This window comes from Dasypus novemcinctus, chromosome 16 (genome assembly GCF_030445035.2).
Source record: "Dasypus novemcinctus isolate mDasNov1 chromosome 16, mDasNov1.1.hap2, whole genome shotgun sequence".
Lineage (NCBI taxonomy): Eukaryota > Metazoa > Chordata > Mammalia > Cingulata > Dasypodidae > Dasypus > Dasypus novemcinctus.
Window position 1 is genome coordinate 21,305,455 of NC_080688.1, and position 19,611 is coordinate 21,325,065.

A 19,611-nucleotide genomic window follows, 5' to 3' on the forward strand; every position below is an offset into this window, starting at 1 on the left:
TGTGATGTTGAAGTTAAATTGGTATGAAAACAGATGAGATTTTTATGGACTTATGATGGTAAATTTAAGTCCTGTGGTAACCAGAAAGAAAATAGAAGAAAAAAATTCATTGAATTGAGAAGGATTTCTGAAGTGTTCACTATTAAAATGAGCAAAGAACTTGAATTCAACATTTATCCATAAAGGATGTACAGATCATTGGCCATTGGGAGATGCAAATCATAGCCACAGTAAGATACCATCTCACACCCACTAAGATGACTATTACTGAAAAATGGAAAGTGACAAGGACTGGGGAGAAAACAGGGAAATGGAAATTTTAGAACATTATTGATGGAAATGTGAGATTATGGAGCTACTGTATGGAAATAGTTTGTTGGTTCTTAAGGAAGTTGTATATGGAATACTAATTGACACAGCAATCCCAATTCTAGGTATAAACCAAAATAATTAAAGCATGGTCCAAGACAGATATCTGTACGCCAGTGTTAATAGCAGCATTGTTGAAAGTGTCAGGATGTGGATGTAATCATACATGTTAGATTCAAAGGAAATGAAACATTATAAAACAAGAAAATTTTTCAAGCAAGAAATTTATACACAGCCAAACTTAGCAATAAATATTATTTGGACAATGATGAAAACAATGAAATAATTTAACTAAAATTGTGATATAATTACTTTCAAAGTATTGGGCTTGGCTGATTTGCTATATGAGCTCCAAAAATGTTAATATGTTAAGTATTTGTTGAAAAATTAATTTAAAAATAAATGCATGTAATAAAAACTTGGAGATTTCCACAAAAGACTAGTTAAAATATTTAGAAACTGTTACATTTGAAAGTGTGAAAAACAGAACAACTTCCTGTCTGTCCCCCTAATCTTGGCTCTATTCAGTATTTTCAACAAATGATACTTTATTTGAGCCAAAATCCAAAGCAGGGGAAAGACTGGGAAACTGGGAGCTTAGCACCAAACTCAGGATACCTAATTATTACTATGTAGTCAGAATCCCTGGGATAATCTTTCTTTACAATGGCTGTGTTTTCCCTTTTCCTCAGAGATTGATTTGACTATGACTATGAATGGTATGAGACAGTGGCAGTATCCTCATTGTTAGACACAGGTTTTATGAAATTTGACATGGATTGTTGAAGTGAATTGGGAACCATTGCTGGTCATTGTTCAATGTATGTATGAATCCCCTGGTGTCTTGTTAAAATGCAAACCCTGTTTCCATAGTCTGGGATAAGTCCCTTTATTTTGCTTCTCTATAGAGCTCCCACACATGCTCATGCTGAAGATCTACCTACCACAGAAGTACCACGGCCCTTTTGGGGGTCTTGGGTTATTTAGAAAATTTGTTCTCAAACTTTGATGCCTAATGGAATTATACCCTGAGTTTTCAAACTTACAACAGCCAGGGAACACCCAGGAACAATTAAACCTGGAGCTGAGTTGAGAGGACCCAGGCATTAGAATGTGTTGAAATTCTCAGGAGATTTCATTATGTAGAGTCTTTTGCAATCCATTCCCTTAGATGACACAATGCAATTTTGGAAATGTCAGTTTAAATATGCAAATAGTCATAAGCACAAAAATTGCATTTTTTTTTAATAGAAGGAAAAGTACTTTCACATACACATTAGTGTAGGTTTATATATCTCACAATGTTTTTCTAGTAATATTTGCAACCATATTCAGATTAAAAAAACACTAAAGTTAAGAAATTTATAAAATTTAAATCCTTCAATTCCACTCAATTATAAATTCAAATTATTTGTAAAAAATCATTAACTTATGTAGACTTATGCAGTACTCTATGTCAGGTACTTGAATATTAATTTTTGCCCTACAAAATAAAGTTATTAAACAGGCTTCTCATTTTATCTTAGAAGAGTTATCAGTAACAATTTTAACATGTCCTAGAGACCACTATGTGGTCTCCCCCTAACAACCACCTCTTCCACAACCTGTTTCACTTTTTTTGTCACAACATTGGTGTTGATCACAAATTTTCATATTTCTTCATCTTCACTTTACTTTTAATTCCAGCCTTCCTCTAGGGAATTATATTCTTTGTCCTTATAGACCCGGCGTATCTGGTTCCTTTTGAATTTCCAGACTTTGAAGATTTCCTGTTATATAGAATGATCTGCAAAGTATTTATTGAATTAATTAAGTAGGCTTTCAATCATCTTTCTCAAAAGCTATATATCTCTGTTTTCCAACTTTATAAGAAGAGTTTAACTTTTTAATGATTTTGTAAATCCAATCAACAAGATGCATCTCTTTGAAACCCTGATTATGTTTAGTAACTGTGCTATCTTTGTAATTAGGGTTCGTTCCCTGGAATGGATCACTCATTAGATTTATTAAGTGTTTTCCCAAAGGATATGCAAATAAGTTTTCCCGTAGGAAAAAAAAATAGATTAACAGTTCTAAACTTTGGTAGAGGGGCAAAGTGCTGCTTTTCTGTTGAACTTGCTTTATAATTAAGTTTAATTCAATGTCCCATCTTATTTTTTAGATTCTTGGGAATTCCCCAATAGATGAAATGTGAGATGGCCTAACCCCCTTACCAGTTATTAATGCTATGAATTTCCACAAATTTTTTAATATCAAAGTACTATCTTAAAATATTTAAATTTTATAGGTATGTGAGTTTTCATTCCCAGTTACTTTAACTCTTGCCAGTTGAGGCCATGCTTTTCCAAAGAACAGCAATTAATAGTTTTATCCTCACTTCCCACTCATTCCTCAATGCATTCTGATATGGTTTACATCTTCTCCACATACATTCACTACCCTTGAATGGCTCATTACCTATGCTTTAATGAACCATCTGAAAGCCTCTTCATCTTACAAGATTCCCCCCAAAATTCCTTGATTTTCTCCTATAATCCCTCTGTGTCCTACGTCACACACTCTCTTGGATTATTTCTGGGTTCACTTTCTATGTAAGCTCTTTCTGAAACATTAAATGTTGAAACTCCTCAAAACTCAACCCCATTATTTCTTTCTACCTAGGCAATATACTCCATTCTTTTGACATTATTTGTCATCTATATTTATAAAGGAGAGATCCAAGATGACAGAATAGGGAATAGCAGACTGCACTGCTCCTCCAGAAATAGCAAAAAGTTACCTGGTGGTAGGGAAGCCATGGAACCACAGGGCAATCAGAGAGGGAAGCTAGAGAGTGGGGAGACGTACTTTATGGGGGAGAGGGAAGCCAGGACAGTCAGCTCAAAGGGAGAGGGAAGCTGGGAAAGTGAGTTGGTTGGAAGACCAGTCCTAAGCTGGCTCCAAGAGTGAGGAATATCAACAGACAACCAGGGGTACATCCCAGTGCTCAGCAGGCTCATGGGATGGGGGAGCTGTGGGGCAAACAGTTGTGGGGGCTGACACCCAGCTAGCTGGCTCAGGGGAGAGAGATTTGGGGGAAAGAGGGATAGGGTGAATGGGCCAGATCCCAGGTTGTTCCTAGGTAAAGAAAAGATGCCAGCAGGTACTGAAGTGGATCCAGGGAGAGAAGGGGGCAGCTGATCCGGTGGGCTGCCACACCCACCTTCTCTGTGAGAGAAAGGAACTGAAGTCAGTGACGGCATGGATGGACAGGTCCCTGCCAGCCCAAGAGAGATGGGAGCCAGGAGAAGCAGCTGGGAAGCTGCCAAAAATGATACTAACCTGAGGGAAGGGGGGACCAAGAGAGGCCAGAAGGCAAGCCATCAGAAGCTCAACCAGCCTGAGGAAAAGGGGTGCAGGGAGAGGTAGCCCTCGAGCTATAAGGTGCCCAAGCAGCCTGGAAGAGGAGGGATCCAGAGAGCAATCCAGTGAGTTGTCAGGTATCCAGCCGGCTCCCTAGGGGTGGAGGAGGAATGTGTCAAGCAGACTCAGGACAGGAAACTTAGATTGACTTTTTTTAATTTTAATTTTTATTTTTTTCCTTTATTCTTTTTTTCTCTGCACCTGGGTACCTTACTTATAGAGGGCAGACTGCAGAGTGATTGATTGGTGAGCACTGGCAGCCTGAGATGGTTGCTGGTGGCCTGAGAGGGAGGCCTATTTTTTTTTTTTTTACCTCTTGTTTTCTTCTTTCCTTCCTTCTTTTTTCTCCTTATTTTATTTTCTATCTTTAATTTTTCCCTTTTTTGTTTGTTTTTCTTTCATTCTACCTCCTATTTGGTCTTCATTTTCTGGCTTCTAATCTCATGTTTCCAGTTTGTTTGTTTTTTTTCTCATTTCTTTAAAAAAGTTATTCCACCTTTTTTTTTCTTTTTTTCTTTTTTCTTATTCCTTTTTCTTTTTTTATGATTATTCACTCTAATTGCTGTTGTTTTTTGTTTTTCATTTTGTTTTTGTTTTTGTTTTTTGTTTTCCTTGGCTCTTTTTATGGTTTCTCTTCATCTATCCTTATAGAAGTCATATCTGAGTTCCAGACCTGAGTAAAAATTCTAAACTGAGATTCTCAGAGTTTTCTCAGTAACATAAATGAAATCACATCGTTTGAAAATCTTTCTTTTCTTTAACAATCCAAACCTGTTGAATAAACATACCTGTCTAGTGGCTCACTAAAGAAAATTCGGAGCTATTCTTCATTCAAAATATTGGTATTTATTAAGGAGATATTCCATCTCTAAAAATGAAATAAATGTAGATTATATATGCAAAGTAACCTTGCAAATTTTTCCTTTAAATTGACTCTTGTGAAGTGCTCTTAAACTCATATGGCCAGACTCTGTTTTACCCGCTAGTTTGGCTCCATGCCCTAACTCATAGTTAACCTAAAACATATACATATTTGTGAAAAAAAGAGATAGTTATTTCCTTCAAGAGTGTTGTTAAGAAAACAGACTGAAAACACGTTGGGCTATTCAAGAAAACCATGGGTATTAGTCAGCCAAAGGGGTGTCAATGCAAAATACCAGAAATTGGTTGGTTTTTATAAAGGATATTTATTTGGGGTAGGAGCTCACAGATACCAGGCTTTAAAGCATAAGTTTCTTTCCTCACCAAAGTCTATTTGGAGCAAAATGGCTGCCTACGTCTGTGAGGGTTCAGGCTTCCTGGGTTCCTATGTTCCTGGGGCTTGCTTTTCTCCGAGTTCAAGGTTCCTTTCTTCCTGGGGCTGGCTTCTCTTTCCTCTGTGAGTTTACTTGCTGGGGCTTCAGCTTAAGTCTTCAGCATCAAACTCCAACATTAAAGCCCTCAACTCTGTTTTTTGCTATGCCTTTTATCTGTGAGTCCCCACCCTAGTCATAACTCAATCATGCCCAGGTATAGATCAGATTACAAGCATAATCTAATATTTCCTTTAGGAATTCATCAGTGTCAATCTGCTACACCATGAAAATGGAATAATGGATTACTTAAATTTTGTGCTACAAAAATTTAAAAACAATGCAATATTTCTAAATTTTAGAAGAGGGAATTAAAAAAGAAAAAAACAAAAATTTCTTTGTGTATAAATATCTGTCCCTAAAATGGAAATATAGTCCTTGATTTTACTACAGTAATAATCTGTTCTTCTATATCTCCAAATATGTCTGGCAATTTTTATAACTTTAATTTTAAAAAGTAGTTATAAATCCATCTTATTCATAGGAAAATAATGATGAAACTTGATCATTTATTTTTTAAAATCCATAATTTTTAGAAAGCTGGAAGGTTTTGCAGTTCTTAGAACATAATCTAGATCCAACATGAAAAAATATATATAGGATGATATTCCCTTCACCTGTTAGTAAAATATATATATTCTAGAACAATGAAAATATTTTTCATTGAATATGATTTTTCTGCACATATTTTTCAACATATGTAATCTCATACTGATGCCTACAGCCTGAGGAGATATTGGTAGAGTATAAGTCCTCTTAGAAATACAGATTAATAGGAATCTTCTTCCATAGATATTCTAGACTACTTACCCAGCACACCCAAATTCCATAAAATGGTAGGGCCTCTTGGAAAAGACAGAAAGTTTGATTTTGAGACTTTAAGAAGGAATTCAATGACAAAAATTGTTTTCCTTAATTACATCTACATAATACATCAAATTTGAGGAAAAATATTGTATTAAAGAAGCCAAGTCCTGATTAGATTTATCTTGACAGTCATCTTAGTTAGTTAAGGTGTGGGTTTTAGATTATATGACTGATGAAGTTATAAATGAGATAAAAGAGACTTAACCATTGAAATGGTGCCTTTTCTAAGAGAAAGAAGCTCAGAACCTCAGAGTGTGGTGAAAATGGCCTCATTAAGACATTGATCTTTGCCTTCTCAGTCTGGGTTCTGGTGAGTAAGTGAGAGAATATTAACCAGGCAGGAGGGTCCACAATTATTTGGTAAAAGTTTTTTTTTTTTTTTTTAACTTTTAAAATCAAAAGGTATTTAATTTGTCTATAGGCAGTTGGACACTGGACTTCTGAGGTCAGATTAAGTTATTATGGAAGTACAATATCTCTGGATTTAGGATTCACTGATAATTTTCAAAGGGAAATTCAACTAATATTACAATTTAGGGAATTTTTATTCAGTTAGACCAGCGAGAGAATAAACAAATAAGGAAATATATAATGAAAGATTAAATGAGTGAACTGAAGAAATAGTAGAGTTGTTATAAAATCTACAGGAAGGGCAAAGGCTATCTTAAATTGGGGTTCTCTGTGCACATGGGGGGCTCCCTCTCTTGGCCCAAGGAGATGTCTTTATTCCAGACCTCTACTTCCATGGTTTTCCTCTTAAAGCCATTCTCCTTCCATCTATTCCCTCCCTGACCCTTTTAGTCCATACTAATACTGTGAGGATTATGGAACATGACAATGGCTTAGTGACCCATACAGTTCTGTTATTTTTGATGCAGGATCATGTCAAGATTAGCATTATGGGAGCTATTGATCCCTTCTGGTTGATCAACCACATGATAAAATATATTCTTAGTTTTCTTGATTGATTTCCAAATCCATGGGAATGAGATCTAGAACTCAGTTTTGAGTTAAATTGTTAGACATCACAGTGGAAGAACCAAGATCATTTAGAGCAAGTATATCCAGAAGGTCATGTTTAGGGAAGAGTAGGAAGTGAATGAGAATCCAGAAGAGAGGTATAGATGTTGGAGACCAATGTTAGTGCAAAATCAAGAAAATTACACCTGAGAAAGTCCAGACTACTTTCTCTGGTGGTAGAGACCTAATTCCAGATGACTTAGGTCAGGAATCCTTATGATTTGAAATAAGGGATAGAATTGAAAATCTCTGAAAATCATGGGCTAATTAATTAATACAGTTCAGTGGTCTTCATGTTCTTATATGTAAAATGAATATATCTCTACCGTCTTTATTAGTCAGAGAAGCCAAGACTTCTCACATTTTGACCCTGGGAGAGGAGAATCCTATCCCTATGTATCATGAAGCTTACTTCATCTTCCTTTTGATTGGGATGGTGTTACTCCCAGGTGAAGGGTTTGGGATTCATGATAGTTGGGTCTGGAAGTCAAGGTCAAGAATTGAGTCTGAAGCTTCTTTCTACATCCTCAGCTTTACTCACCTACTGTTGTCTGGTTGTGAGTGAAACTCCAGAGGAAAAAAAAAATTGTCATCTGATTTATTGACAATGCAACCACAGGTGAGTGAGAAATTCTTGAAATGAAATTGCACCTCTTTTGCCATAAAATAGTCAGGTTTCTTCTTTTGGCAAGAATATTCCATGTGCATTCAGGAGCTATTCAAGGATCTAAGCTTCAATTATTCTTACAGGACCGTAGAAAAATTGTGGTAATTTAGAGTCTCATCCAGAAATATTCTCTCTAACCATTACCTTAGATTGCTCAAGCCTCTATTAAGACTGTATATTCCCTGAAGAGATAAGAGATGTTTTCTTTTCTCATCCAGCCCATAGCCTCATTGGAGAACTAATGCACACCTGGATCATGTTGGTTCCTAAAATTGGCTTAGGCAAGCAGTGAACAGAGGTGATAGAGATGGATAAGAGTAGAAGTTAATAGGTGGATGGTGAGGTTTCAACAGGTGCATTCAATCAATTCACAATTACAGATACTGGGGTGTAGGGCTGTGCATTGTTGGCAGAAGTGAACGAGGAGGTTGGTAAATTAAAGGAAATGGAGAATAGTATCTTTATTTTCCCCAATTTTAATTTTCTTAAAGTTTTGATGGAAAATATTTTATGTTTTGAAATATTAAAAAAAGAAAATTCAAATTCTAACCACTGTTGTTCCCAACTATAAGTCAACTTTATTGTAATTTTATAAATGAATGCAATGAATATGACCTATTTTTATCTTAATTGTGTCTGTGCATCCAGGAGGAGTATACCAGGTAGAATAAATTTTATGACTCAGTGAAATTTTTGAAGATTTTGATAGACTAGACACTCTCTTGGGGCTTCTTTCAGTGTTTAACAGATAGATAAGATGAAGATACAAGAGAGAAAATGAAAACTGGTGTTTGTAGGCCCCAGAAAATGTTGAGAATGGGAGGTATCTTACCACAGGAATGGGCAAATGTCATTTTTCAGTGCAACAGTCTCAGGAACACATGGCCTGTTATCCTCAACCATCTGTATTTCTTTCTGATAATGGATGCCTTGTTAGGTAGAGATGAGGGAGGCAGCACTTACTGACCCTGGGTTCTGTATGAAACCTCTTCAGTTCTGCAGAATTCTGTAAATTTCTCCAAAGTTCCCTGTAGTTGTAATGAATAATAGTTCTTTTATTTATTTTTATTTTCAAGGAAGCTTTAAATTATGTAAATGTTACATAAAAAATATAAGGGATTCTCATATGCCCTACATGCTCCCCCTCCCACATTTTCCTATATTAACAACATCTTTCATTTAGTGTGGTATATTTGTTACAATTCATGAACACATATTGAAGCATTGCTATTACCCATAGTTTACATTGTAGTTTACACTCTGCCCCACACAATTTTATAGGTTATGAGAAAATGTATAATGGCCTGAATCTGCCATTGAGGTGTCATACAGGACAATTCCAATGTCCCAAATTGCCCCAATGTTATAACTATTCTTCTCTCTCCCTCCCTTCAGAACCTCTGGTGGCCACTGCCTTAGCATTATTGAGAAAGTTATTCCATTGCTAAAATAGTAAGTCTATAATAGAATAATAATGTGTACTTTAGTCCACTATTCATTCCCCAATCTTGAGGATTTTAGGATGGTGATGCCCATTCTGTTTCTTTTTTTTTTTTTTTTTTTTTCCTGTTTCTAATTGACAGGGAGCTTAGATCTCATGGGTCAGATGGATCGAACTATCTTACTTGCAGTTTGCAGACACTCTCTGTTCCTTGTGATGACCTTTATCATCATCTCCTTGTTAGTTGCCTTGAGTGAGTTCAGTGAAATGGAGAGTAAATGTTGCAACTCTGCTGAGATTCATGGGTCAGCCAGCACATGAACAGACCAAAGATGTAAGTCTGTGAGACATATATTTAACAATTATAGTGCTAACTATAGGTTCAAATAAAAGAGGCAGAAGAGCCATGTGCAGGGTCTCTAAATAAGCCTAACTCTGTTACCCTGGGAAGCCTAAATTCCAAAGTAAGGCCCACTGAAAGGGTGCTGAATATCTGAGCTTGTCTGCCCTGCTTATAGGGTCTAGATAGTGGATGTCTCTCTAATCTTCAGTACCCACAGTGTTTGAAGCAGTTTACTGTTGTGCTCAGTGAGATCCTGCTGAGACACGCATAAGCATAATCTCTGCAATGACCTCCTGACTCACTTTGAAATCTCTTAGCCATAAAACTCATTTGTATTTAATATTTCCCCTTTTAGCCAAGGTCTTTTTCCAAATGCATTACTAATTGGCACTTGGTAATAGTCCCTCAGTGCCAGGGAGGCTTATCCCCAGGTGTTGTGTCCCACACTAGGGGGAAGTTAATGCATTTATATGCTGAGTTTGGCTTAGAGAGAGGCCACATTTGGACAACAAGGAGGCTTTCAGGAGGTAACTCTTAAGCAATACATAACTAAGTTAAGTTTCAATTTCACAAGAAAAGGTTCATATGTACAATAATCACTATGAAGGGCCTGGTGTAATGGTCTGTTTTCCTTTACAAGACACTGCCCATGTACTCAGGGGATTCCTGCTATTCTATTCGAGAATATAACAGGACTACCCAGGATGGGATTTCAATTTTCTTTCAGTTAATGTGCTGGTCTCCACCCACCGAGACAATGCCCCATGAGCACTTGAACATATTCACATCTTTTAGAGGCATGTCCCATGTGCACCTCTCCTCATACATCCCCCCATCACTGACACCCCACACCAATGATCTTCCCCTGCCATACTTGTGAGACTTCTGTAATCTAAAGCCTTTTGAAAAAGCCAAAATAATAGCCAAATAAAATTGGTAAGAAAATAAAATAATAATTTAAAAATAATAAAATACAAAAAGAAAAAAAATTGAAATAAAGTAAAAAAAAATTTAATACATGAATTCTTTAGTCACTATAAGATCTGTTAACTTGTATACATAGAGATATTTTCTTCCATATGGTCCCCCAGTGTCTTATTTTTTCATTTAACTTAAAAGAACCTGTAAGTTACAGAAAAGTCACATAGAAAATATAAGGGATTCCCATATACCCAACACCTTCCCTCTTTCCCACTCTCCCTTATTAATAACATTTTAACTGTGGATGTTATATTTGCTACAATTGATGTACAAATATTGAATCATTGCTATTAACCTTAGTCTATGGTTTGCATAATGGTTTACATTTTGGACCATGTAATTTTAAAGGTTTTGATGAAATTTGAAGTGACCTGTATCCATTATTGCAAGATTATGCAGAATAATTCTAATGCCCTAAATAAACCCTATGTTTCATCTATTTTAGTCTTCTGTCCCCATCTCCTTGGAACCTATGGTAACCACTAAGTTTCAATTGGTGAAAAATAAGTTTCATTGTTAACTTGCGATTATACTGCATGCTTGACATATCGGTCTGTTTTTTTTTTTTTTTTTTTTTTATTAGGCACTACCTATGTTGTTGAGGGATTCTTATCCCTCTAATTGAGAGCATGGCAGTACTCCCCAGGATGGGAGTTTGATAATTTCTTCATTATTGTATGGGTAGTCACCCACTAAAATAACACACTATGACTTGATAAACACATATTTTGTAGAGGCATGCCCCAAGTATGTCCTATTCCACATATCCCCCACACCTGACTCCCTACACCAGTAGCCCTCTCCTGCCATATTTGTCAAAAGAATATCCACCATTGTGTCTTAACAAAAACATGACCCCACTCTACTGGTACCAAATTCTGTATTAGTCTGCCAAAGGGTTGCTGATGCAAAATATCAGAACTCTGTTGGATTTTATAAAGGGTATTTATTTGGGGTTGAAATTTACAGTCATAAGGCCCTAGAGTCCAACTCAAGGTACCATAAGAGGTACTTTCTTACCCAAAGTCATTTGCCACATGTTGAAGCAAGATGGCAGGCAATGTCTGTGAAGATTCAACCTTCTTTCTTTCTTCTTGCCCTAATCTTAACAATTTAATCAAAAACATCTCAGCTAAATCTCATTCAGTTGAAGGGTTATCATGCCGAGAGGAATAGACCAGTTTATAAACATAATCTCTTTTTTCAGTAATTCATAATCTTAAACTGCCACACCTGCATATCCCCAGAGCTGACCTGCTCCTTCCTTCAACCCTTCCTCTAGTTCCATGGATAGTACAACCCAAACCTCCACCCCACTTCAACTCACAGACCAGCACTGACAACTGCAATCACATCACTGCACCACTCCCATGGCCATCCACTGCCCAAACACACCCTTCCACCTTATCATAGATTTTGCCCAGGTGGGCATCGCTCACCCTACTTCACTTACTTTCTGTCTCAACTTATCTTCCAGACTCGAGCTCTGTGATTCTGCTCAGTTTGCTTAAGTCATATCAGTGAGGTCGCATAATATTTGTCCTTCAGGGACTGGCTTACATCACTCAACATAAGTTCTTCAAGATTCATCCATGTTATCCTGTGTGTTAATACTGCGTTCCTAATATTTCTATGAATTGAATTTAGATAGACAGTACTTCACACATTAGCAGATTGAATCTGTCAATATGCGTAACTGATTGTTAAATGATTTTATAAATGAGAGGAAAATGAGGTCATATATATAGGCAGTAGTCTAACCATACACGCTGTTTAAAAGTGACATATCATGGATATTGTTTGCCTTATGATAAGTCTGTTGATTTACTTGAAATTGGTAGAAACAAGTGTTTTAGTTATGGATGGTCAAGTTCAAGATGTATAATCAACATCAGGAAGTCATAATTACAAATTTACTGAGAAATATCCAGGTGGATATAACACCACATACAATGTGATATTCCTTTACAATGGAGTTTTACATATTCTGAGATTGTATGTATATGTAAATGCATCCAAAAGGCAGGTTGCAATTCTGCACTGTGACTCTAAACATTTTGTGCTTAATATACAGTTTCTTCTTCGTCAGTGCTGTCATTTTGAGCTTCACACTCAGGACATGCATAGGATGGCCCTTTGTGAACCCAAATTTCTGTGATATTTTAGGAGTTAGTGACCTTCAAAGATGTGATTGTAGACTTCACTGAAGAAGAGTGGGACCTCCTAGACACATCCCAGAGAAAGCTTTTCAGAGATGTGATGGTAGAGAATATCAGCCATCTTATCTCAGTGGGTAAGTCTCTTCAAAAATTATCATCTATATATAACCATCTCTATCTACCATCTACTTATTCATCTACTATCTACATCTATTTAATTGATTCATCTACTATCTACCTATATATTTAGCATATATCATCTCCATCTACTTGTTCAAATATTTAGATCAGTTTCTCCATATTGGTGTGTAATCATTAAATTCTCTAATGTTAATATTATTTTTTGTATTTTAATATTTTATCTCATTTTATAGTTTGTACGACTGCCTAAATGAAATGTTTCCTCACTTTTTTACTTAAATCTATTTTCTCCCAATAGAAATTAATCTTCTGAAATAGAACTTAATTTTTTTATTGAATCTCAATTTCCAACATTCAAGGCAGTGTTGAGAAATCAATGAAAAAATTTTTAATGAAAAAATAAGTGACTGTTTTGAAATAAGTACTCTGCTCTGAGTGCTGTGCTGAGTCTTCAAAACAGTAGTAAAACCACCACATATATCCTTTCTCATAGAATTTTGATCATTGTGTGGAGTTTATGATTACTGGCTAATTTTTAGCACAATAATAGAATTCTTCTTTTATAAGCATAATAATAGAATAATAAAAGAATGTCTCCCTTTTTAGAATATATAGGTTTCTGCAGTCTCTCATGTGCATGTGCATGTGCAGTAGCAACTGTGGGTCCCCAGTGCAATGGACACAAGGTCAAGGGTAACATCTTTCCTGTTAAAATGTTGTCAATGTTCTTTGATCAACGTACTGTTGCACTATTGACTTTTAATGCTTACCTAAATCTTTGGTTACCTGTCATGGACTTGAAGATAGTTTACTGTTATTAACACAACTCAAAATTCAGGTATACTTTTTTCCTACAAACAGGTTATCAGGACAGCAAATCAAATGTGCTCTCCCCATTTGATCAAGGGGAAGTGTGGAGAGAAGGTATAGGACTTCCCCCAAACCAAAGTCCAGGTGAGCTTAGTACCTGTACATCAGTAGAAAGGGGCCTCATAAGATACAGTGTAAGTGCTTGAAAACATCAACTTGAAGTTTCCTTAAGTGAGTTATGATATCTGAAATGTGGGTAAGGATATTAAGGAAATTTCCATATATGGTCATTATTTCATACACTTCCCAATCTCTACTCAAGTGTGTTTTACTTTGGGAAAGGGATATTCATTTGCTATTATACTTAAACTTTCACATAATTATCTTTGTCCTAGTCCTACTCTTAGAAGATTTTCCCTCTTTTTTACCTCCCAAACATCCCAATTCCTTCCTATTTTTCTATTTCAATCCTGAAGATCTTTTCTGATTGTAATGTCCTATAATGTTTCCTTCTGCCTAGAGTGTTCATTAATTTGAGATTCTTTCCCAAATATGTGGGAATGTTTGAAACATATTGACAGGATACTTGGAATTTTTCAACATGTTCATTCCACTATTGTTACTTGAACAATTTACTATGTTTTTTCCAATTATTACAGGAAGGAAAAGTGCCTTTAAAACTCAAGAAATGATAGAAATGATGTTCGCTCAGCCTTCCTGCAGGAAAGGTACTTCTAACACCATTTCATTGGTAAGTTTCATTATGTGAACCCTAGTTTTCCAAATATATACCTGGGGATGGAATGAATTTGGAATTCGGTGCAGTCACCTAACTGTAATTAATGTTCAGATTGAGTACTAATCCACCAAAAATCTATGAAAGGGGAAAAATAACCTGGACAAAAATCTCTAACCCAAAATTAAGATGGCTACATAAAAATGGCTCCCAAATATAATCTTGAAACATCATGAAGTTCAAAATTGATCAGATACTTCTGCAGCTATAATAGAGAATATCTATATATTCTCTATAGCTACAATAGAGAAAATCTCTGTTCATGGAGAATAATGTGTATATAAAACTAACAAGGGAAATATTTTAATTGGAGAGTATCACTTGAGGATTAGTTTAGAATTCATATGTAGAGAAATGAAAAAAAAATATGTTTATGGGCAAATCATTAACAGTCTCTCATCTAACTCCACACAGCAGAGATCCTACATACAGAGGAATTCAATTAAATGTAATTATTTGCAAGATGATTCCACTTCCAGATCCACAGGGGCTCAACATGCATTAATTTCCATGAAAAAGAAAACAGATTTCACCATACCACTTGGAAAAGTCTTCAGTGATCATTCATCTTCTAGTCAACACACTCGAAGTAAATTATATCCATATCATCAATGTGTTAAAGTCTTTATAAAATGCTCTGGCCTTAGGGAATACAATGGAATTCACATTGAAGAGAAACTCCACAAATGTCATCTATGCAGAAAAGCTTTCAGTCAACATTCCCATATTCAACGACATGAGACAACTCACACTGGAAAGAAACTTCATGAGTGTCATCTATGTGGGAAAAAATTCAGTCAAAGTTCTTATCTTCGAGAACATGAGAGAATTCATACAGGAGAGAAACCCTATGAATGTCATCTGTGTGGCAAAGCTTTCAGTCAAAGTTCTCATCTTCGAACACATGAAAGAACCCACACTGGAGAGAAACCCTATGAATGCCATCTTTGTGGGAAAGCCTTCAATCAAAGTTCTTATCTTCAAAGACATGAGAGAGCTCACACTGGGGAGAAACCCCATGAATGTCATCTCTGTGGCAAAGCTTTCAGTCAAAGTTTTCATCTTAAAACACATAAGAGAAATCACACTGGAGAGAAACCCTATAAATGCCATCTTTGTGGGAAAGCCTTCATTGATTGCTCTAACTTTAAACAACATGAGAGAACTCACACTGGAGAGAAACCCTATGAATGTCATCTATGTGGTAAAGCTTTCCATCGACATTCCCATCTTCGACAACATGAGACAACTCACACTGGAGAGAAACCCTATGAATGTCATTTCTGTGGGAAAACCTTCAGTCAATATTCTGATCTTAGAAAGCATGAGAGAACACATACTGGAGAGAAACCCCATGAATGCCAGCTATGTGGGAAAGCCTTCAGTCAAAGTTCTTATCTTCGAAACCATGAGAGAACTCACACTGGTGAGAAACCCCATGAATGTCATCTGTGTGGAAAAGCCTTCAGTCAAAGTTCTAATCTCCGAAGGCATGAGAGAACTCACACAGGAGAAAAACCCCATGAATGTCATCTGTGTGGGAAAACCTTTAGTCAAAGTTCTAATCTTCGAATGCATGAGAGAGCTCACACTCAAGAGAAACCCTATTAATGTCATCTATGCAAGAAAGCCTTTAGTTGCCATTCCCTTCTTCAACATCTTGAGACAACTCATACTGGAGAGAAACACTGAATATCTTCTCTGTAGGAAAGCTTTCACTCATAGTTCTGCCTCAGGCAACTTGAGAGAATACATGCTCAGCAGAAACCATACGGATATTGTCTATATGGCAAAACTTTAATTTTTTGAACCTCAGACAACATGAGATTACTCATATTGGAGAGAATCCCTATGAATGTAATCAATGTGAGAAAGCCATCAGTAATTTTTCTGACCTTAGATGAAATGAAAGACCTCAGACTATAAAGGTTTTGGATATGGAAGAGACTTCACCTATAGATTTTACACCTTCAGAGAGCAAGCATACTGAATAAACACTATGTAATCAATATGAAATTTTCTGTAGTAATCCATACTACTTCAGTTAATTGAAAGAAAACCAAACATTAGAGAATCTATATGAATGTTATTGATGTGGCAAAGACCATAGTAGAATGTTTGATGATAGACCACACAAGAGAACTCACAATATAATGTAATGAAAGTGGAGAATTCTCATCTACCACTCTGACTGATAAATCAAACCAGAGAAATCATATGTGTTATTCTATATCTGAACTGAATAAGAGAGTACCTTAATTTATAAGTTATCCTTTAAATAAAATGAGTGAACCCCCACAGAAGTGCAACACGAAGTCTCTAATCATCATGCACTGTCATTCAAACAAGCACAAGCCTTGATGTCCTAAAGGAAACTCATTCTAAGAATAACCACAAAAACATGAAATGATAGGGCAAAGTCTTTACTAGGAGGATGCAACCCTTTTGTGGATTTCCAGAAAATTTATTCAATGGAAATCAATGGAATATATTCGATGGAAAGTCATTTATTGACGATTGGGAGCTTGTGTGAATCAGTTAATGTGTTTATGTGAGGGATAGTATTTGAAGCATTTGGGAAAATGATTGGGCAGCTGTGGGCTCTTATGGATATCAGTCTTAGAAATGTTATAATCTGGGGATAGGAGAATTTGTAAGGTCTGTGATTTGGGAGTCTTTTAGGGTAAATGAATATGGTTGCCTTTAATGGGTCAGTGATATGCATTTCTTTTGATCAGTGAGTAAATATTAGAAGAGGAGGAATAGATAACTTTGCTTTGTTTATGGATGAGAGGAAATAATACTTCTCAATGTCTAGAATCTTTATCAGTGGGTAGAAGGGTCCTGCAAACAGCAGTTCACTGAGCCAAGCAGAGGTCCAGATCACTCCCATTTTCTGTTGCTAATGGCACAGTAGGGAGTGCCAGCCAGAAGCCATAGAAAAAATCATCTTTTTGATAATCAAACAGGTAATAAATTCCAAAATCTACAAGGTCCTTAGTCAGGACCATTATGATGTATATGGAATTTGGAAATCCTGTCCTTGACATTATTTATTGAAAAATTAAAATCCACTGCAGACATATAAAAAAAATTTACAACTATTTTCATACATAATTTTAAAAGTCTGCTGAATGCATTCCTACTAAAATGGGAACTAAAAGAAGTATTTTTTGGTCTCACCACTACACCCCCCTATTTTTGTAATATTGAAAGAATGTTTTACCATAAATAGAGAACCAAAAGGGATTTCTTCTCTCACCATTTGCATTAATATATATATATATAATGCAATATATATATCTATAATGCTAGCTGGCTTAAGTTTGGCAGACCCATCAGTGAACCAGCACTGAGTATCAGGGGTCCTCAAGATGTCAAGGCAGAGATGGAAGGTCCTTCATTTAGTATTGCAACAACATCTTTTTGGATGGGTGCTGTGAGAGTTTGAAGGTTTTTGTTGATCCCAGAAAAGATCATGTTCTTTTTTTTTTTCCCTCACATCATGACCAAGTGGAATTTTTCCTGGTATGCAAGGCTGTTTCAACCTAAGAAACTCAACATAATACAACACATTAATGCATTAAAGGAAAAGGTGAAGGACAATCTCAATCAATGCAGAAAAGGTATTTGACAAAATCCAGCGTCCTTTTTGATAAAAACACTCCAAAAGACAGAAACAGAAGGAAAATTCCAATATGATAAAAGGCCTAATCTCATTCTTTTTTTAAAATATTTTTAATTTTCTCTATTTTTTAAATTTTTTTTTCTTTATTTTCTTTTAATGTTACATTAAAAAAATAGGTCCCCATATATCCTCCACCCCCCTCACCCCACTCCTCCTACATCAACACCCTCTTTGATCATCATGGCACATTCACTGCACCTGGTGAAAAAATTTTGGAGCACTGCTGCACCACATGGACAGTGGTCTACATTGTAGTCTACACTCTCCCATAGTCCACCCAGTGGGCCATGGCAAGACACACAGTGTCCAGCATCTGCCCTGCAGCACCACCCAGGACAACTCCAAATCCTGAAAATGCCCCCACATCATATCACTCCTTCCCTCTCCCTACCATCAGCAGCTACCATGGCAACTTTCTCCACATCAATACTACGATTTCTTCCATTACTAATCACAATAGTTCCCCAGCAGAACACTAGTCAGTCCACTCTAATCCGTACTCTATTCCTCCATCCTGTGGACCCTGGGATGGTTATGTCTAGTCCCCCTCTACATCAAGAGGGGGCTTAGATTCCACATGAATGATGGATGCAATTCTCCTGTTTGTAATTGTAGGCACTCTTGGCTTCTTGGTGTGGTTGACCTTCTTCACCATCCTGTTAGCTGGCCAGGGTAAGTTGAGGCTGTCACCTGAGTCTCTGTTTTTTTAAAATGTTACATTCAAAAAATATAAAAGGTCCCCATATACCCCCACCCCCCCCTCACCTCACTCCTTCCACATTACCTACCTCTTTCGTCATTGTGGGACATTCATTACATTTGGTGAATACATTTTGGAGCACTGATGCACCACATGGATAATGGTTTACATTGTAGTTTACACTCTCCCACAGTCCACCTAGTGGGCCATGGCAAGACATACAATATCCAGTATTGTCCCTGCAGTACCACCCAGGACAGCTCCAAGTCCTGAAAATGCCCCCACATCATATCTCTTCTTCCCTCTCCCTATCCTTAGCAGCTGCCATGGCCTCTCTCTCCACATGAATGCTACAATTGCTTCCATTACTCATCACAATAGCTTTTTCATTTTTTTCATTTTTGATACCCCAATTTAGTTTTACTTTATTTAGTTTTTCTAAATTAGTATATATTTTATAACCTTTAAACCCATCACTCTATTCCATTTTATTATCAATGGAACCTGGCAATATATTGGGCTTCATTTTTTAAGTTTTGGACCACAGAGAGTTTAAACTATGGCAGGGGAGGAACACTGGTGTGGGGTGTTATTGATAGGGGCACATGGTTAGGAGGAAGCTCTCCAGGGCATGTATATGGGGTACATAAAAAATGTTTGGATATATTCATAGTGGTTACAATTAAAAACAACAACTGAGGGAGTGCTGAGTTCCTAGCCAGGGGAGCTGTATCACAATCCGGAATGGAATAGCAACAATCCCCCAAGTGCAATGGCAAAGAACAATAAAGAAGGATGGCCCAACAATGAGCCCTTGATACTGATGACTATGCTTATGAGCCTGTATACCTGAAATATGAGCTAGGGATAGAGCT

At 36.5% G+C, this 19,611-nt stretch overlaps 1 protein-coding gene across 1 annotated transcript in view; it reads left to right on the forward strand.

The window, feature by feature from the left end:
- LOC111759222 (zinc finger protein 596-like) overlaps window positions 1–17,215 on the forward strand; it is an 89,056-nt gene extending 71,841 nt beyond the window's left edge. Inside the window, exons 7-10 of the mRNA XM_058277308.2 lie at window positions 12,609–12,735; window positions 13,604–13,696; window positions 14,212–14,303; window positions 14,763–17,215. Of these exons, the coding sequence (XP_058133291.1) occupies window positions 12,702–12,735; window positions 13,604–13,696; window positions 14,212–14,303; window positions 14,763–15,959 (1,416 nt within the window). The 5' untranslated portion in view covers window positions 12,609–12,701 and the 3' untranslated portion in view covers window positions 15,960–17,215. The remainder of the gene's footprint in view (window positions 1–12,608; window positions 12,736–13,603; window positions 13,697–14,211; window positions 14,304–14,762) is intronic.
- The last annotated feature ends 2,396 nt before the right edge of the window (window positions 17,216–19,611 follow it).